General features: G+C 42.7%; 1 protein-coding gene across 1 annotated transcript in view; it reads right to left on the reverse strand.

Annotated features, from left to right (window-relative positions):
- The window catches only part of ADAM7 (ADAM metallopeptidase domain 7), a 39,941-nt gene that overhangs the window by 2,279 nt on the left and 16,548 nt on the right, over positions 1-21,114 (reverse strand). The window contains exons 8-16 of the mRNA XM_039912203.1: positions 19,654-19,725; positions 18,521-18,690; positions 14,335-14,359; positions 13,604-13,734; positions 12,436-12,610; positions 12,241-12,330; positions 8,767-8,962; positions 6,084-6,186; positions 4,797-4,983 (exon numbers count right to left, since the gene is read on the reverse strand). Of these exons, the coding sequence (XP_039768137.1) occupies positions 4,797-4,983; positions 6,084-6,186; positions 8,767-8,962; positions 12,241-12,330; positions 12,436-12,610; positions 13,604-13,734; positions 14,335-14,359; positions 18,521-18,690; positions 19,654-19,725 (1,149 nt within the window). The remainder of the gene's footprint in view (positions 1-4,796; positions 4,984-6,083; positions 6,187-8,766; positions 8,963-12,240; positions 12,331-12,435; positions 12,611-13,603; positions 13,735-14,334; positions 14,360-18,520; positions 18,691-19,653; positions 19,726-21,114) is intronic.

Below are 21,114 nucleotides of genomic sequence, written 5' to 3' on the forward strand. Positions count from 1 at the left end.
TGACTTGTATTACAGGAAGATTTTTATCACCAGCCCCATTAGTCATGGCAGTGGCAGTTACTGTTAACACTGAAGAAGAGGAGAAGCTAATTTACTCCATGTTCCTTGTTCTCATCTCTCCTATGACTGAAGCCCTCCCTGCTGTCTGGGACTCCCTCCCCCTTCTTATCTGACAGACCACTGCTCTCCCCATCTTCAAAGTCCCATTAAAATTATACCTCCAGGAATTACAGTCTTCCTGGCCCATGTCCTACCTCTGGCCTGGAATGCCCTCTCTCCTGACATCCACGAAACTAGCACATTTCCCCCCTTCAAAGCCCTACTGAAAGCTCACCTCCTCCAGGAGCCCTTCCCAGACCGAGCCTCTTTTTCTCTCCTCCTCCTTCCCTCCCCATCACCCTGCCTCCTTCCCTCTGCTCTACACCCCACCCCACAGCACTTGTATATATATGTACATATTTCTTATTCTATTTATTTTATTAATGATGTGTATATATCTATAATTCTATTTATTTATATTGATGCTGTTGTTGCCTGTCTACTTGTTTTGTTCCGTTTTGTTGTCTGTCTCCCCCCTTCTAGACTATGAGCACGTTGTTGGGTAGGGATTGCCTCTATTTGTTGCCGAATTGTACTTTCCAAGAGCTTAGTTCAGTGCTCTGCATACAGTAAGCACTCAATAAATAGGATTGAATGAATGAATGAATCTATAATCTCCCCACCCTATATCCCCATACCTACCACTTCACCACGTCCTAACAACCTAAACTACCACAGCTCCTGTAGCACCTATGTACAATGTTACCCCCTCCATCGGTAACTTATTTAAGTGTCTGTTTCCCCTGCTATATCATAAGTTTCTCAAGAGCAGGAATCGTGTCTTCTAATTTTCGTACTCTCCCAAGAAATTAGTTTAGTACTCTGCATTCAATCAATCATATGTATTGAGTGTTTACTGTGTGGAGAGCACTGTACTAAGTCCTTAGGAGAATACAGTACGCCAGTATGTACAGTTTGGTACACAAGTTCCTGTCCCACAATAAACGTACAGTCTAAAGTGGGATACAGATGTTAATATGAATAAATTACAGATATGTACATAAGTGCTGTGGAGCTGATAGGGATGAATAAAGGGTGCAAATCCAAGTGCAAGAGTGACACAAAAGGTAGAGGGAGAAGAGGAAATGAGGGCTTTATCAGGTAAGACCTTTTGGAGATCATGAGCTTATAATAAGTCTTTGAAGTTGGGAGGAGTGTCTGTCAGATATGAAGAGGGAGGGTGTTACAGGTCAGAGGAGGGGAAGTAGGTGAGATATTGCCAGTGAATTAGATAAAATCAAGGTACAGTGAATAGGGTTGGCATTAGAGAAGTGAAGCATGTAGGCAGAGTTGTAGTAGGGAATCAGGGAGGTAAAGTAGGAATGAGCAAAGGAAGCAGTGTGGCCCAGTGGAAAGGGCATGGGCCTGGGAGTCAGAGGACCTGGGCTCTAATTCCAGCTCTGCCAATTCCTTGCTGTGTGACCTAGGCAAGTCACTTAACTTCTCTGTGTCTCAGTTTCCTCAAATAACCTCCTCACTGTGCCTTGATTTCACGTCCTGCCTTTGGCCTGGAGCGCCTTCCCTCTTCTAATCCTACAGACAACCACTCTCCCTTGCTTCAAAGCCTTATTAAAGGCACATCTCCTCCAAGAGGCCTTCCCAGACTAATCCCCATCTCCCTCATCTCCCAGTCCCATCCGCATTGTCCTGACTTGCTTCCTTTGCTCTTCCCTGCTCCTAGCTCCAAAGCACTTATGTATTTATCTGTAATTTTATTTATTTGTATTGATGTCTGTCTCCCCTGCTCTAGACGGTGAGCTCGTTGTGGGCAGGGAATGTCACTGTTTACTATGGTATTGTACTTTACCGAGCGGTTAGTACAGTGCTCTGCACATAGTAAGCACTCAATAAATGTGATTGAATAAATGAATGTTTCTCCCCTGTTCTCCCTCCACTTGAGACTATGAGCCCCATGTAGGACAGGGACTATGTCTGACATAATTGACTTGTACCTACTCCAGACTTAGAAGAGTGTTTGACACATAGTAAATGCTTAACAAGTACCATCAAACAAAAACAAGGTGACTGAGTGCTTTAAAGCCTGTGGTTTGGAGCTTCTGTTTGATGTGGAAGTGGATGGGCAACCGCTGGAGGTTCTTGAGGAGTGGGAAAACATGGACTGAATGGCTTTGTAGAGAAATGATCTGGCAGCAGAGTGAACTATGGACTGGAATGGAGAGAGACAGGAGGTAGGGAGGTCAGCAAGGATACTGATGAAGTAATCAAGTCAGGTTAACCTAAGTGCTTGTATTAAGGTGCATTTTGGATGGAGAGGAAAGGGTGGATTTTAGCGATGTTGTGAAGGATGAACTCACAGGATTTTCAACCCACAGAATATGTGGGTTGAATGATAAAGATGAGTCGAGGAAAACACCAAGGTTATGGGCTTGTGAGGCAGGAGGGTGGTGCCGTTTACAGTGATGGGAAAGTCATGGGAAGGACAGGGTTTGGTGGGAAGATAAATTCTGTTTTGGACATGTTAAGCTTGAGGTGTGAGGGGGACTTCCAAATAAAGATGTCCTGAAGGCAGGAGGAAATGCCAAACTGCAGAGAAGGAGAGAGATCAGGGTTAGGGATGTAGATTTGGGAATCATCTGCATAGAGATCATAGTTGAAGCCAAGGGAGCAAATGAGTTCTCCACGAGAGGGGGTATAGATGGAGAATAAAAGGGGACCCAGAACTGAACCCTGAGGGACTTCCACGGTTAAGGGGTGGGAAGAAGAGGAGGACCCCATGAAAGAGATTGAGAATGAGTGTCCAGAGAAATAGGAGGAGAACCAGGAGAGGACAGTGTCAGTGAAGCCAAGGTCAGATAATAGAGAAGCAGCGTGGCTCAGTGGAAAGAGGCCGGGCTTTGGAGTCAGAGGTCATGGGTTTGAATTCCGGCTCTGCCACTTGTCAGCTGTGTGATTGTGGACAGGTCACTTAACTTCTCTGTGCCTCAGTTACCTCATCTGTAAAATGGGGATTAAGACTGTGAACCCCACATGGGACAACCTGATTCTCCTGTGTCTACCCCAGCACTTAGAACAGTGCTCGGCACATAGTAAGCGCTTAACAAATACCAACATTATTATCATTATTATTATTAGATAACATTTCCTGGGGGTGGTTGACAGTGTTGAAGTCAGCTGAGGTTGAGGAGGATTAGTAAGTAGCAGAGGCCATTGAATTTGGCAAGAAGAAGATCACTGATGCCCTTCAAGAGGAATGTTTCTATGGAATAAAGGAGGCACTCCAGAAATACTATTAATGATGGGGGAGGGTAATCCTGTCTCAACTACTACTGCACCAGGGGGGTTTTCTCCCACCTCCCCAGACAAAAGCCATGTCCCTTAGGCCTGGGGTGGCAGGATCGTACCCCAAAAGGTACGACTATCTAGCTGTGATTGGGACAATTGGTCACTTTTGGTGTGACTGAATTCTAGTAGAGGAAATCCTTTTAGGTTTGCTGTTATAATAATAATTATTATTATTATGGTATTTGTTAACCGCTTACTATGTGCCAAGCACTTTTCTAAGCACTGGGGTAGATACAAGGTAATCAGGTTGTCCCACGTGGGGCTCACAGTCAATCCCCATTTTACAGATGAGGTAAATAATAATGTTGGTATTTGTTAAGCACTTACTATGTGCAGAGCACTGTTCTAAGTGCTGGGGGAGATACAGGGTAATCAGGTTGTCCCACATGAGGCTCACAGTCTTAATCCCCATTTTACAGATGAGGTAACTGAGGCACAGAAAAGTGAAGCGACTTGCCCACAGTCACACAACTGACAAGTGGGAGAGCTGGGATTCGAACCCATGACCTCGGACTCCCAAGCCCAGGTTCTTTCCACTGAGCCACGCTGCTTCTCAAAACAAGGTAATCGGGTTGTCCCACGTGGGGCTCACAGTCAATCCCCATTCTACAGATGAGATAAATGAGGCCCAGAGAAGTTAAGTGACTTGCCCAAAGTCACATAGCTGATAAGTGGAGGAGCCGGGATAAGAACCCATGACCTCTGACTCCCAAGCCCGGGCTCTTTCCACTGAGCCATGCTGCTTCTCAACGAGGCACAGAGAAGTTAAGCGGCTTGCCCAAGGTCACACAATAGATAAGTGGCGGAGCCAGAATTAGAACCCACGTCCTCTGACTCCCAAGCCTGTGATCTTTCCACTAAGCCACTCAGCTTCTCTGTTATGGCAATGCACCATGATATTAAACATTCTGCACTCTTCCAAATTCTATACACTGTGCAGTCTCCTGGGAAAAGGAGGGTCTGGGTAAAGGACTACCTAAATGATAAGACTTTTGAATTGACTTTTTACCCTTAGTGGACCTGTTCTTACTCCCCCTTAGACAGTGAACCCCTTGTAGGACAGGGACTGTGTCAGATCTACCTATAGTATATCTACCCCTTGTAGTTTATGTAGTAGCACTCATTATTATTATTACTATTGTTATTATTATTATCATTACCTTTCCATCTCCACATTTTGTTCCTGAAACAACCAAACCAATATCTTTGCTGTGTCCTAACAAGAAAAAAGCTTTGCATTCAGCTGTAATATTCTCCTCATTAATCTTGATGTAATAAATCCTGTCTTCTCCATAGGGAGATATATTCTTCCACTGCAGTATATCTTTCCACAAACCCCATGTAGTAGCACTCATTATTATTATTACTATTATTATTATTATTATTATCATTACCTTTCCATCTCCACATTTTGTTCCTGGAGCAACCAAACCAATATCTTCGCTGTGTCCTAACAAGAAAAAAGCTTTGCATTCAACTATAATATTCTCCTCTTTAATCTTGATGTAATAAATCCTGTCTTCTCCATAGGAAGGGAGATACATTCCTCCACTGCAGTATATCTTTCCACACTTGAGATCTCTGAAGGAAACCAAAGGATTCTGAGTTTCATCATTTGAATTACTTAGCACTTTAGGATTAGAGCAGACTTTGACACAGTAGGAAAACATTTATAATACACAGTTTTCAGTGACAGACCTTGTTTATTTCAAATTAGGAAGATGTCTGTACAGATGGGGCCTGATGTGGAAACTAACCAATATTTACTAACACCATGGCCTCTTGCCGTTAATTTCTGTCCTCACCCCCACCCCACCCAACCACTGTCTAATTTTTGAGAAGGAAGTAGGTTTTCTTTTAAAGCAGTGACAGATGCACATGTAGGAAGAGAGGAAGCATCAGGCTACCTGGGTTACAGGCTTGAGCCACAAAGGTTTTGTTTTTGACATGTGTGGTGCTGGGGTGAGGAAGAAGAAGGGAGAGCGGGTTTCTCTAATTTATTTAGGGTCTATTTTACAAAACTAACCTCTGACCCTTCTCCCCTCTTTTCCGCCTCCCTTTCTAACTTCTCTTTTTTCTCCTTCCCCTTCTTACTAGATTTAATTCTATGTGTAACAGCACCTTCTCTTTTTGGGGGTTGAAAAAAAGCAGGACACTTTTGCAAGTAAATATGATTGTTTTTCTTCTAGGGCTATTATGTAATTTATGTACTATCAGGTTGAAAGATGAGGTAATATGGGTACAGAGAGTTCCATACTACACCAAAGGACACACAGCCAGATAATGACAAACTATATTTTTAGTCCACTTATAAACTCTGTCCTTTTCTCATTCATTCATTCAATCGTATTTATTGAGTGCTTACTGTGTGCAGAACACTGTAAATATTGTCATTTCTCTATCCTGCTTCCGGCTCTTATCCCATTCATTTTCTTACTCTTTAGCCTTTGGTGAAATGATATGCCCCATTGTTCGTAGCTAGTATCGGCAGGTTTGACCCCCTCGATCAATCAGTGGTGTTAGTTGGATATCCACGGTGTGCAGAATTCTACTACAGGCTCTAAAGAACATGGAAAGTAGACCTCATGGCCCAGCTTAAAACTGAAAATGCAGGAATGAATCAGCAAACTCCACCTTGAGAAGAAGCTAATATAGGACATTTATTTCCTTAGGCCACTTACTTTTCTGCACAGGGAATGAATCTGTTGTTCACCTTTTTGCAGTATCCAAATTTATCCCCTCCTGAATTTCTTCTATAGCAGATATCATGACCTCCCTCAGACTCTGGCACCATGGAAGAGAAAGAGATGAAGTGTCAATTAATCAATGATATTTATTGAGCACTTGCAGTGTGCCAAGCACTATACTGAGCGCTTGGGAGAGTGCAATGCAGTAGAGTTGGTAGATACTGTTCCTGCCCTCAAGGAGTTTATAGGGAGAGGAAATGGGAGAGTATATGTACATAGGTGCTGTGGGGTTGGGCTAAGTTCCAAAGTGCTTGGGGGTACAGACCAAAGTGACACAGAAGATAGGGAGACTAGGAAAGGGAGATGAGAGTTCTACTAGGGAAGGATGCTTGGTGAACATATGATTTTGAATGTGGGGAGAGTCGTGGTTGTCAGCTATGAATGGAGAGGGAGCTCCAGGCTACAGGGAGAATATGAGTTAGCAGTTGACAGTAAGAGAGATACAGTGGAGGTAAAATAAGTAGGTTGGTGGTGGAGGAGGGAAGTGGGTGTGTTGGGATGGTGCATCTGTTGGTGGAAATCCAAATACCAGGCCAACTTCTGCCACTTCCAATTCACTCTCTCCTGCTACATCCCTGCTCTTTCTTTTGCTCAGTCACATTAGCTATCTCTGATCAGCTCCCATGCCTGTTGTAGTCTCTAATTATTCCAGACATTAAACTCCCTCCAGAAGCCCCCAGTACCCTTGAATCTCCCTTTTCTTATCCCTAATGACTTCACCAACTACTTTGTTGAGAAAATTGAAGCTACTGGGCATGGCTGGTAGACTTCAGCACATCTGAGCTACAGTAAGGAGATATGGGATGTGGTCTAGAATGTAAAATTGATTAGCTTTGTCCTGAGTATAGGGAGGATTTGAAGGAATGTGGGATTTTGGAATGATTTTTAAATCCAGCCTTGATGAAATGTCATTTCTATGACCTTGGCCAAGTTTATCCCATTCAGAGATGGACTGAGTGGGGGAATGACCTGGTTGAGATTTGTCCTCCTTTATTGGGGTTTCCTGGACCCAATTCTCCTCAGTGCCCAAGTCCTTTAGGAATGGGCTCAGTAAGTGAAAGACTGTAACACTTTCAGGTCTCAAGTTATGCCTTGAGGAAATACCCATTTCCCAAGAGTAAGAGCCTGAAGAATCTGGTATTTGAGGTGATCAATCAATCAATCAGTGGTATTTATTGAGCACTTACTATGTGCAGAGCATTGTACTAAGCACTTGAGAGAGTACAATATAACAGAGTTAGTTGACATGTTCCCTGCCCACGGGGGAGAGAGACATTAATATGAATGAATAAGTGATTTCTAGTATATAATTTAAAGAACTGTACGTAAGTGCTGTGGGGCTGGGGCAAATAACAAATGTCCAAAGGGCACAGGTCCAAGTACATAGGTAGTGCCAAAGGGAGAGTGAGCCAGGGAAAAGAGGGTTTAATCAGGGAAGGCCTCTTGGAGGAGATGTGACCTTAATAATTCTTTGAGGGTGGAGAGAGTGGTGGTCTGGTGTATATGAAGCAGGAGAGAGTTCCTGGCTAGGGGGAGGATGTGGGAAAGGGGTTGGCAGTGAGATAGATGTGATCGGAGTACCGTGAATGAGCTGACGCTAGAGGAGCAGAGTGTACGGGCTGGGCTGCAGTGGGAGATACGTTGTGAGGTATGTTGGGGAGAGCTGATTGAGTCCTTTAAAGCCTACGGTAAGGAGTTTCTGTTTTTTATGGAGGTAGATGGGCAGCCTTTGGAGGAGCTAGAGGAGAAGGAATGGACTAAACATTTCTGTTGATAAATGATCCATGCAGCAGAGTGAAGTATGGACTGGGATGGGGAAATACAGGAGGCCAGGAGGTCAACCAGGAGGCAGATGCACTAGTATTGGTTTCAGAGCTCTCCATCACCTTGCCCCCTCCTACCTCACCTCCCTTCTCTCCTTCTACAACCCATCCCGCACACTCCGTTCCTCTGTCGCTAACCTCCTCACTGTGCCTCGTTCTCGCCTGTTACGCCGTTGACTCCTGGCCCACGTCCTGCCACTGGCCTGGAATGTCCTCCCTCCTCACATCCGCCATACTAGCTCACTTCCTCCCTTCAAAGCCCTACTGAAAGCTCACCTCTTCCAGGAGGCCTTTCCAGATGGAGCCCCCCTTTTCCTCTGCTCCTCCTCCCCTCCCCATTGTTCTTCTTACTGCTCTACCCCTGCCCCGCCCCACAGCACTGGTGCATATATATACATATTTATTATTCTATGAACTTTATTAATGATGCATATATATCTATAATTCTATTTATTTATTTTGATGCTATTGATGCCTGTCTACTTGTTTTGTTTTGTTGTCTGTCTCCCCCCTTCTAGACTGTAAGCCTGTTGTTGGTTAGGGATTGTCTCTATCTGTTGCCGAACTGTACTTTCCATGTGCTTAGTACAGTGCTCTGCACACAGTAAGCGCTCAATAAATACGATTGATCGAATGAATAGGATAGGTGCTTGGATCAGCAAGGTAGCATTTTGGATGGAGAGGAAAGAGCAATGTTGTGATGAGACAAGAGAGAAACATCAGAACCCTGGGGGAGCAGAGAGAGAAACAGAGGATATTCTTTTTTTTTCCAGAGGTTAACAATTGTTTCTTACCCCCCTTGAATATTTCAAGGCACTGGCTGTCCCGGGTGGGGCACTTCCCATTAAAGCAGTAGCCTTCTGTGGTTTTGCATGGGAAGCCGTTCACTTGGAATCGGTCTTGAGGACATCGAAAGGAGAGGCCATCACACATCTCTGGAATATCACACTCGTCTTTGGCTGGCCTGCACATGGTCCCTGCCTTTTTAAGCTACAAGAGAAGCAACACATCAGTTCCTTTCCACCTCCGCAACATTCCTCTGCAGAGAGCACTTTTTTCTTTTCCCCAGGAAAAATGAGAAACAACTTTTATAAAAATGAGTAATTTGTAGTGACCAGGGATGTTACCTTCCATTACTCCTTAACCACCTTAGTTTATAGATGCTTAATAAAAAGAACTCTATTGTATTGTACTCTCGCAAGTGCTTAGTACAGTGCTCTGCACCCAGTAAGTGCTCAATAAATATCACTGATGGATTGATTGGAGAATGTGATGATGCCAGAGTACCATTTTGAGGAAGAGTGCACAGCTCCTGTAATCCTAGAGAGTTTCCCAGCAAGATGCCATCGGTTAAAAAACAGTGTGACCTAGTGGATAGAGCAGGGGCCTGGGTAACCGAAGGATCTGGGTTCTAATCCTAGCTCTACCACATGTTTGCTGTGTGATCTAGGGTAATTCACTCAACTCTTCTGTGTCTCAGTTTCTTTATCTGTAAAATGGGATTTAAAACTGTGAGTCCCATGTGAGGACATGGACTGTGTTCAACATGACTACCTTGTATCTACTCCAGTGCTTAGAACAGTGCCTGGCACCATAGTAAACACTTAAACGATATAATTAAATATATGCAAATATATATATATGTAAAGAGAGAGATTTTACTAATGATGTGTATATATCTATGATTCTATTTATCTTGATGGTATTGACACCTGACTACTTGTTTTGTTTTGTTGTCTGTCTCCCTGGTTTTGACTGTGAGTCTGTTATTGGGCAGGGATTGTCTCTATTTGTTGCCGAATTTTTCATTCCAAGTGGTTAGTACATTGCTCTGCACATAGTAAGTGCTCAATAAATAAGATTGAATGAATGAATGAGAGAGAGGGAGAGTGCTCACTGTGTGCAGATTGCTGTAATAAGTGCTTACTGAGTTCAGAAGACTCCTGAACTTCCCTGATTGCTCCAGAGCTTTTGCATTCCTCTCCCAGATCAGTGTGAACTCTGGCAAAGTGTCCAAGCTGTGAAATTTGGAGGCAATTGCCACTGTGGAAGGAGGCTTAGCAAAAACAGCTTGATATGGACAGGGAATGTGTCTGTTGTTGTATTGTACTCTCCCAAGCACTTAGTACAGTGCTTTGCACACAATAAGCGCTCAATAAATACGATTGCATTAATAAAATACTAATTTTTAAAACTGGACATAAAAGCATCCTGTATTATACTGGGATCAGACAAGGGGGCAATCAGCTGAAAATTGGAACTGGTATAAAATCTGGGCCACTGGCCAGCCTAGCTTTGACATAGAAAAGGTGATTTTTCTTTTTTTTATAGTATTTCTTAAGTGTTTACTATGTGCCAGGCATTGTACTAAGCGCTGGAATGGGTAGGAGATAATCAGGTTGGACACAGTCCCTGTCCCATATAGGGTTCACAGTCTCAATCTCAATTTAATAGATGAGGTCACCCAGGCACAGAGAAGTGAAGTGACTTTCCCTAGATCAAGAGCAGATGAATGGCAGAGCAGGAACTACAGCTCAGTTCCTCTGACTCCCAGGCCCAAGCCCTTTCCACTAGGCCTTGCTGCTTCTCATCTACTTGCTTAATAATAATAATAATAATGTTGGTATTTAAGCGCTTACTATGTGCCAAGCACTGTTCTAAGCACTGGGGTAGATACAGGGTAATCAGATCCCATGCGGGGCTCACAGTCTTAATCCCCATTTTCCAGATGAGGTAACTGAGGCACAGAGAAGTTAAGTGACTTGCCCAAAGTCACACAGCTGACAAGCGGCTGAGCCGGGATTAGAACCCATGACCTCTGACTCCAAAGCCCATGCTTTTTCCACTGAGCCATGCTGCTTACATAAAGAAGACCCTTCACTCCTCCATCTATACAGTCATCTGAGGCCTAGTCAGGTGCATCTACTATCTCCTGTGTTACAGGGATGACCAAAGGACTTCGCAGAAAAGTTGGATCAATCGTTGGTATTTATTGGGAGCTTATACAGAACACTGTACTAAATGCTTGGGAAAGCACAATATAGTGGAGTCAGTAGATATAACTCCTGCCCATAAGAAGCTCACAGCCTAGATGTTTAGGATTGAAAAGGGTGTGTGTGTGTGTCTAGAAAACAGTGGTGTCAGCACCGATGGGATCAACTTGTGGGCCAACTGGATTGGGCCAGCTGGATTTTGGGAAATTATTTGCAGGCATGTCTCAGTCCATAGATCCATGCAGAGGGGTGGATGCCAACTCCTCTCCCCACTGGCTTTCCTCAAGACCCAGTATTCGGTGCTTCTAACTATAATAAGTGATATTAGAGTTGCTGATGAAGTCTTTCTAGTTCAGAGTCCTTCTCATTGTAGTCTTGAGGGGTGGAATGGAATTGCAACTCACTTGAGGAGTACATCATTTCAGAGCAGTGGCCCCTGCACCAATATCTATCCAAGACTGTTTTGGTTCTTTTTGAGCTATGGGAGCCCTGTGATATGCCTGTCCATAAAGTATTCATTGGAGCTGCCCCCATGGTGTGGATAGAATTGCTTTACAGTGGCTCTAATTCTTATCTTGTAGGGCTCAAAAGGTAGCCACCTGCTCATCTGTAGGCTGGGGACTTTTGTAGGTGGCTCCGGTACTCAATTCTCTCACATCCTCCACTTAGCGAGTATAGTTAATCAATCAATCATATTTATTGAGCATGTACTGTGTCCAGAGCAGTGTACTAATCATTTGGATGAGTGCAGTATAACCAAGTTGGTATGCATGTTCCCAGCTACAGTGAGCTTACGGTCTAAAGGGGGAAGCAGACAGTAATATTAATAAATAAATTGTGGATATATGCATAAGTAATAATAATTGTAGGATTTCTTAAGCGCTTACTATGTGCCAGGCACTGTACTAAGCACTGGGCTGGGTACAAGCAAATTGGGTTGGGCACAGTCCCTGAACATGGGGTTCACAGATTCAATCTCCATTTTACAGATGAGGAAACTGAGCCCCAGAGAAGTGAAGTGACTTGCCCAAAGTCACATGGCAGACCAGTGACAGAGCCGGGATTAGAACCCATAACCTTCTGAGTCCCAAGCCTGTGCTCTGTCCACTGTGCCATGCTGATTGCTGGGGAGCCCGGCGTGAAGCCCTTAGGAGCAGTGTTACATAGTCATGGTGGTCTGGAGCCTTGCCTGTCATCAGTGGTATTCATTGAACACTTACTGTGTGTGGAGTATTGTGTGATAGAGATAAGTAGCCCTAACACAAGGGGACCTACATGGCAGCCTTCACAGCATTCCCCTTCTCCGCATGTAAATCCAGGCTTCCGGGTGCATGTCTTAGCCTCACAGCAGACATTGGTACAGTCCTTGGAAAAATACAGATTGAAAATACAGATGAATTCTCTTTTCCCCCGTGGGCTCAGTCCATTAGTTCAGATAAAAAATGAATAAAAAAGTCAAAATCATGATACCTGAGGGCTTCCACAGTCACACTCTTCTCCCTCTTCCAATATTCGGTTCCCACACCGCGGGTGTGTTACAATATCTCTAGATAATGGAGCGTTGAGAATACACTTTGGTCTAAAATCCAGAAGATATTGGTGAAACTGGTTGTGGTTGCATTTACTGAATCCTTGTGAAGGGATGCTGTGGATAAAAGAAATTAGAACACAAAGCGATAATGATAGATACTGGCATCAGGAGTCACATTCCTGGCTTTCTGAAACTCCAAGGAAGAGCGAAGAATTGAAATTTCTAGTGAAAAATAATGGCAATAATTAGAGTCGAAAGAAAGTCATAATATGGGGAAAGTTTAAGGATTTCTAATTATTCATTCTGGAGAAAGCTGCAGGATAGTAGCAGTCTTCAAGTAAAAGGAAGAGAAAACCAAAGTATGCACTGTGATTAGAACACTGAAAATCCTCTTTGGGAGAAGTGGCTTTTAAATTGTCAACAATGTGTCTACCAACTCTGTTATATTGTTTGTACTCCCCCAAGCACTCAATAAATATGATTGATTAAACTGAAACAAAAAAAATGACAAATGCAAGAAACAATTTGTCCTAGCAGGTTTGCTATAAACACTGGAATCGGTTCCTGAGAAAGACTGAGGAATCTACGTTTCTGGAATGCGTTAAGTAATCTTGATATGGTTAGGTTTCAGGGCTGTTTGGAGACAGGGAATGGACCTTTTCCAGCTTCTGCTACCTTCTCTTCCTCAGAGTGTCCTGGGTTTATTGCATTTTAGCTTTTCTCACTTAGGGTAAGTATTACTGTGAGATTGACTCAATTTTGTTAAAAAAAATCCAATCATAAGTCCTGGAAAGACTTGCTAACACACATCAGTCACTTCTTCCCACAGGAGTTGTATTATTAAATATACATTTTTAAAATTTGCTCGTTGAAACTCATTCTTTTGGATTATTGTTTATCTGGCAAACTGGTCTAGCTCTTTCTCCATAAAGAGGTAGGAAAACCTATTTTTGGGCTTCCTATAGTAAAATATTGTTCAAGAGTTACAATGACCGATGTGGACACAGCTCAAGTATAAACCACTTAACAAAATGTCATCGACGCCAACTCTAAACAGAGCTGACCTGAAAGGCCAATTACATTTGTTTCTAAATTCTATAATCTCACCTTATTCCACCATCCATCACACACCTTCCATAGGGACAAGGGCATGAGTAAGTATCGTGCTGCATCCCAATACTGTGGGCCAACTCATGGGCAATTGTGTCCGCAACCATGTTTGCATCATATGAGTGGTCCTGGAGCAATGAAGATGGATAAAATGATTTCTGACACTGCATATTCTAGTAGTTAATAATTGAAATGGAAAAGAAAATAAATCCAGTTATCGTAGCAATTGAGAGAGTTCCAAGCATACTAATTAAATTAACTAACTAATTACTGGGGATTCGTTCCCTGGCATGAGTTCCAAAGAAAAGTACTCTAGGGCACCTGCTATGATAATCAGGGGATTTTGATCTGAGTGCTAGGTGATGACAGTGGTCTTGACTTGAGCTTATCTGGTTTTAATGTGTAAAGATCATATTCAGCCATGAATTCATCAGATCTCATTAAATTCATCAATGAAACAGTTTAATCCGGTGGAATGTGCAAATAACTGAGTCAAGAGGTCTACCTAATCCCAGCCCTGCTACTTGCTTGTTGTGCGACCTTGAGCAAGTCACTTAGTTTCTCTGTGCCTCAATTTCCTCATTTGTAAAATGATAAAATACCTGTTCTCCCTCCCTTTTTGACAGGGGACCTCTGATTATCTTGTGTCTATCTCAGCACTTAGCATAATGTTTGACACATATTTAATCTTAACAAGTTTAATTATTGTTATTTTTTTATTCCATTACTGAGATAAGATGATGACTGGAGACTCTAAAGAGAGCAAAAAACACTGTCATCAAATTTCTCATTTTATCATTAGTTTTGAGGTTGGAGGAGGGAGAATTACTGTGTCCATTTCATGTCTGAACTGAGGCATGATTCATCTAAGGTCATGGACTGGGTAACAGATCCTATATCTGCTGACTGACAATCCTGGGCTCTATCTTATGCCAGGAGATAGAATAGGAAATAGTTTTGGGAGTTGAAGTCATGGTTTGAAATTGTTCTTTCGGTATGAGTCTTAGGAAATGCTTCTGATAGTGGGCATCTGTTTGGACATAATGTTAATCTCTTGTCAGAAGAAAAGTTGTGTTTATGCACATAGCATTAGGTCCAGGGAGAGCACAATTATAGTGATAATAGTAATAATAATTGTGGTATTTATTAAGTGCTTACAATGTGCTTACATTGTACTAAGTGCTTGGGTAGATAGAAGATAAATAGGTCCTACATGGGGCTCACAGTTTTAAGTTGGAGGGAGAACAGGCATTGAATCACCCTTTTGCAGATGAGGGAGTTGAGGTGCAGAGAACTTGAGTGACTTGCCCAAGTTTACACAGCAGAGAAGAGGCAGAGGCAGGACTATAACCCAGGTCCTCAGACTCCGAGGCCTATGCTCTTTCCACTAAGCCACACTACTTCTGAACCATAAAAACATGAATTTTCCTCCTCAGCTTTTCCAACAGGACAGGAGAAACGATAGAAAATCCGAACAATTTTGTGGAACAATCTGGATAATTAGAAGCACAACAAACCTTAGCAACACTGGTGGAATGGTATGGTGTGCACATACCCCATGGATAAGCGATTCCCTGGACTTTCTGGGAGAGCCACTTCCCACTGTAGTAAGAGATAAACACACTATCAATAATCTAGGACTCTGAGGTGTGAGCTTCTGGAAATGGGTCTCTAAATGGGATTTATAGAGAATCTAACTGGGACAATGTCATGATGTGGGATGAGAATGTACTCAAAGGACTTTCCCCTTTTTTTTTTCACAGCATTGGATCCACTGATAAAAAGCACCAATCTAAATGTTTCCTTCTTGGAATGCAAAGGACAGTTTTGCTGTTCTTAGTTAAATGAACAAGGTAACTGTGGGCTCTTTTAGACATCCAGACGTAAACTCGCTGTGGGCAGCAAATCTACCTGCCAATTCTGTTGCCCTGTACTTTCCCAACCCCTTAGTACAGTGCTGTGCACTCAGTAAGTGTTCAATAAATATTACTGATGATAGTAATAATAATTGTGGTATTTGTTAAGAGCTTATTATGTCAGGCACTGTACTAGGCACTGGGGTGGTGGATACAAGCAAATTGGGTTGGACATAATCTCTCTCCTAATTAATTCATCCATTCGCTTGTATTTATTGATAATTTATGGCATGCAGAACACTGTACTAAGCATTTGGGAGAGTACTACAACAATAAACAGACACATTTCCTGCCCACATGGGACCCACAGCCTTAATCCAGATTTTAGAGTTGAAGTAACTGAGGCACAGAGAATAATAATAATAATAATTATGGTATTTGTTAAGCATTTACTACATGCCAGGCACTGTACTAAGTGCTGGGGTGAAAGCAAACAAATTGGGATGGACATAGTCCCTGTCCCACGTCGTGCTCACAGTCTCAATCCCCAATTTACAGATGTAGTAACTGAGGCATAGAGAAGTGAAGTGACTTGGCCAAGGTCACACAGCAGACAGAGCTGGGAGTAGAACCCAGGTCCTTCTGACTTCCAGGCCTGTGCTCTATCCACTCAGCCACGCTGCTTAGAGCTCAGCAGTCCAGCCCCATGTATGGGGGGAGAGTGAAAGTAGTGGGATAATGTCTTCCTATGCTGATGTAAGCTCCTTGAGGTCAGAGAATGTTACTCTTCATTCTCAGTCCAGTGCATTGCATCCAGTGATGCTCAATAGATACTATTACTATATACTATTACTATTATTATAATAATAATAATAATGGGAGAGGATCCTCATGCGCTGGGATAAAGCATCAGCCCATGCCATAGTTCAGACTCTGTGTCAGAGCAGGAGTTCAGTCCAAGTTTATTCATTCAATAGTATTTACTGAGCGCTTACTATGTGCAGAGTACTGTACTAAGCACTTGGAATGTACAAATCAGTAACAGAGACAGTCCCTGCCCTTTGACGGGCTTACAGTCTAATCGGGGGAGACAGACAGACAAGAACAATGGCAATAACCCCCATCTTGGGGGAAGGTATTCTGGTCTGATCCCAGCCCACTTCATGCTCTTAAAGAATATGAATCCCTCAAGGGGAAGATCTGTGTCTAATTCCCACTTTTACATTTCCCCTCCAGCTCTTTGTACAGTGCTCTGCAACACAGAATGCGTTCCATAAATATTATCACGTACTACTTAAAGAACCTTAGAGAGAAGGTTGAATCAGGAGTTGCTACAACCAACCCGTTATCCCACTGGACACCTCAGGGTTAATCTGGAGTAGACCTGGCTTCTGAGGTCTTGAGCCATTTTGAAGTGCCCCCAAGAATCCCAAAGCAATCAATCAATTGTATTTATTGAGTGCTTACTGTATGCAGAATACTGTACTAAGCACTTGGGAGAGTACAATATAATGCAATGGGTAGACACGTTCCCTTTCCACAGTTAGCTTACAATGTAAAGGAAAGATCAAAATATTGGTATTTTCTTTTCTACCTTTAAAATAACACTAAGCGGAGAGAATCTCTCTGAAAAATAATAATAGTAGTATTTATTGAGTTTCTACTTGATGCAGGACCCTGTAATAGAAGCAGCGTGGCTCAGTGGAAAGAGCATGGGCTGGGGAGTCAGAGATCATGGGTTCAAATCCCGGCTCTGCCACTTGTCAGCTGTGTGACTTTGGGCAAGTCACTTAACTTCTCTGTGCCTCATTTACCTCATTTGTAAAATGGGCATTAAGACAGTGAGCCCCATGTGGGACAACCTGATCACCTTGTATCCTCCCCAGCGCTTCAAACAGTGCTTTGCACATAGTAAGTGCTTAACAAATGCCATTATTATTATTATTATTATTAATAGGCCTGTGGACAATAAAGAATAAAGAAGTGATGCCCTGCCCTCAAGAAGATTATATTCCAATGGGGATGTCAAACATAAAAATATTTTAGGAATATTTAAAATAAATAACTGAATGTAAAATTCAATAGGCATGTATTTTATGAGTGCTAAAGATGAATGGAAATAAGTTTACAATTTTGTTGGCTAATGAGTTCATATGACTTAGGGTTTTGGGGAGTTAACCTGGGAAGCTGTTGCAGGAGAGGAGATTTTAGAAGGGCTTTGATGTGGGAAGAACTGTGGTCTGTTGGAATTGGGAAGGGAGTGAGTTTTCCAAGATGAGAAATAGTACGAATGAAGGGACAGAACACTGGAGGGTTAAAAGTGTGAAGTTCATTTAGGAGATTAGTGAAAAGGGAGAGTGAGTGATGGTACAACCAGGAGGATAGATGGGAGCGAGATGATGGAGAACACTGAAGCCAATTGTGAGGAGTACTTTACTTTTTTTAAAAATGTGGACAGATACAGGAAGCCTGTGGAAGGTTTTGAGGGTAGGAGAGTTGTGGAATGGGCATTGCTTTAAGTAGATCATGGCAGTGGGAGAGGCTGGAGGCAGGGAAATCACTGAAGAAGTTGAAGCAATAGTCTAGCTGCAATATAACCAGAGTTTGCATCAGAGTAGAAGCAGTTTGGGTGAAGAGGAAAGAGCGGATCTGGGAAAAGTATAGAAAGAAATGGCAGGATTTGGCAGTAGACTGAATATAAGAGTGAAAGATAGCAAAAAGATGAGGACAATACTAATGTGGGCTTTGGGGACAGGGAAGATGATGGGGTTATTGAGCATGTTGGGAAAATTAAGAGGAGGGGTAGGTTTAGGAGGAAAGTCGATGAGTTCTGTTTCTGACATGCTGAGTTTGAGGAACTAGCAGGATATACAAGTGAAAGTGGTCTGGAGGTAAGAGTTGATAGGGATTTCAGGTCAGAAGATAATTAGGACAGTCTGTCTGGAGAGCCCCTTCAACCCTATTTCAGAATTGTCCTGTAGTTCATGCTTTGACATGTTTCTGAAACCCATTTAAGTCCACCTTCTAAGCAACAACAACAGCAGGAGCGGTCATCTACCTCAGTAGCTGAGCATGGTCAAAATTCTTCCTCTTTTTCAAGACGGTTTCTTGCCAACTTCCAAAATGAAGTAAGGTGGTCCCCAGGTCTGAGTTCACTTCCACTTCATCACCATTTGTCCAGATTTCGAGACCAACTAAAACCACTTGAATGTCCAAGGTTTTATATATCTGCCAGAAGAATACATCTTTTTCTATGTGAAGAACTTCGAGAGTGAAACACTAGCTTCAAACTTTTCTTCTCCACTCTAAAATCAAAATGGGTTACCGGTTCTTTTGCCATAAATTGCCAAGCAAGAAGGTCATTTTTGGGGGTTTGTTGTTTTTTTTAAGAAAATACAATTCAATTAGCATCCATCCTGGAGTTTAAAAGCAGGGTTGAAAAGTGATAAAAAGGTGGGAGGCAGGTATGAGGTCAGCTGCTGTTACTACCACCGCTAAACAACTCCCACGGCACAACGAATGTTGCGGGACTCTTTCCAGAGTCGAGTTCCAGCCTGACCCAGCTTTCTTCTGACTCTGGCTTAAATGTTCACCTGTCTGGAGGCAGGGGACTGGACAAAGTGACCTCTGGAGATCCCTTCCAGCTTTTTGATGCTATTCATCAAAGGGACTTGCCCAAGGACTGAGGGCAGGTAAGGTTAGGAGAATGGCAAGGCGGGGTTAGGGCACGGTACTGATGACTGTGGTAGGGATGGCAGTAAACCAGTAATTTGTGTGGGAGAAGTGAGGTGGAAGAAGTTGTATTGTAGTCTTCAAAGAGTTTAGTACAGTGCTCTGCACACAGTGAGCACTCAATAAATATGATTGAATGAATAAATGAATGAATGACCAGGTGGACCTGGCCCAGGTGAACTAGGAGAGCAGAGGCTGAGAAGAGATGTGGTCATGGATTTCGCAGCTCTAGCGGCCTTCCCCTGCTCTCACCTCTCCTGTTCAGATGTGGGGAGAGACCAAGGCAGAGAGGGGCTGCCTCCCTTCCCCAGCTCTTTCTCGAAAAGTTTCTCCCCACCCTCCTTTTCTTCCTCCTCAAAGCTCCCTCAGGCAAGTTTTCCCCTTCATTAAGAAAGATATTAAATTCCTACGCTAAAAAAGCCCTCCTAAAGCAAAATCTTAAAATGCAATTTATCTTACCATATTGACAAAATTCACCATTCCAAAGATCCTATTCCTTAGTGACCTTTGCTTACGTTTAGACCGGTGGTACTAAAAAACAAATACCAAAGAATTACACTGGTGCTAAAAACAGAAAAAGCCAAGGAAAAATTATTCAGTTGAAAGCAGTGAAATCTAGTTCAATAAAAATAACGTTGCTCAAGGGAAGAAAAGGTCTGCATTCAGCTGCTTTTATTCATTGCAGCAAAAGGAGTTCTATTCGTTAGTCACCCAAACCATGGAGCTAAGATAATTTCTACTGTGTCCTTATTTTATTTATTTTTAAGGTATTTGTTAAACAATTACTATGTGCCAGGCACTATATCTGAGCTCTGGGGTAGATACAGACAGTCAGGTCGGACAGAGTCCATGTCCAACATGAGGCTCACGAATTTAATCCCCAATTTAGTCAGTCATTTATTGAGTGCTTACTGTGTGCAAGGCACTGTACTAGGTGCTTGGGAGAGTACAACACAGCAATAAAACAGACACATTCCCTGCCGCCAACAAGCCTACTGTCTAGTTTATTTCAGCTACCTCTAGCTATCTCAGTTACCTCATTTTACAGATGAGATAGCTGAGGCATAGAGAAGTTAAGTGATTTGCCAAAGTCACACAGCAGATACATGGTGGAGCCAGAATTAGAACCCAGGCCCTCTGATTCCCAGGCCTGCACTCTTTCCAATGGGGCACGCTCCTTATTCTTGGTTAAACACAGCTAATTCTAAAAATAACCTGAAGTTGATAATTGACAGTTACTTCAAATCTTCTTGACTTTTACAGATGGTTATCTTTTTAGGTCAAAGTTTTGTCCTTGTACCTTTTTTAACGATAACTGCATTCTGGGAAGTGGAACTTGTTAGGGATGGACCTCATGTCTCTGCCCTGCCTCTTGTTCTTTCTGGATATTAAACTGCTACTTGTTAACTGAGTCTTGGTTAAACAGAATGCAAGAAAAGTTACTTACACTAGATCAAAACCTTCCTTTGGATGTAGCAGAGTGAACAAATATGGATGTGTGTGTGCTGGGGGTGTGGCGGCGGAAATTCCGAAATAGGTTTCCTGTGTTGAATGATCACATATCCCAGAGGAATGGAGGTTGAGATGGAGTTAGAATCTAACCTCCTTATGGGCAGGGATTTGTCTTACCATATTGACTCTCCCAGATCCTTAGTATGGTGCTCAACATACAATAAACCCTCAAATACCATTGATTGATTGAGAGTTCACTCTATTTGCAATTGCTGGGTTTGGGTACAAATATCACATGATTGAATGCTTTTGTTTCATAAAAAATTAGATAATCTATCAGTTTGATTTCAAAATTAGTGACATCCATCGAAATTTTCAAAAATCATCTCCAAAGTGAACACCAAACCACTTATCACATCTCCGGATGCTCATGTGTCCTCCTCCTGGCCACGAAAAGCAATGTTTGGA

Source organism: Ornithorhynchus anatinus, chromosome 5, assembly GCF_004115215.2.
Source record: "Ornithorhynchus anatinus isolate Pmale09 chromosome 5, mOrnAna1.pri.v4, whole genome shotgun sequence".
Classification (NCBI taxonomy): Eukaryota; Metazoa; Chordata; class Mammalia; order Monotremata; family Ornithorhynchidae; genus Ornithorhynchus; species Ornithorhynchus anatinus.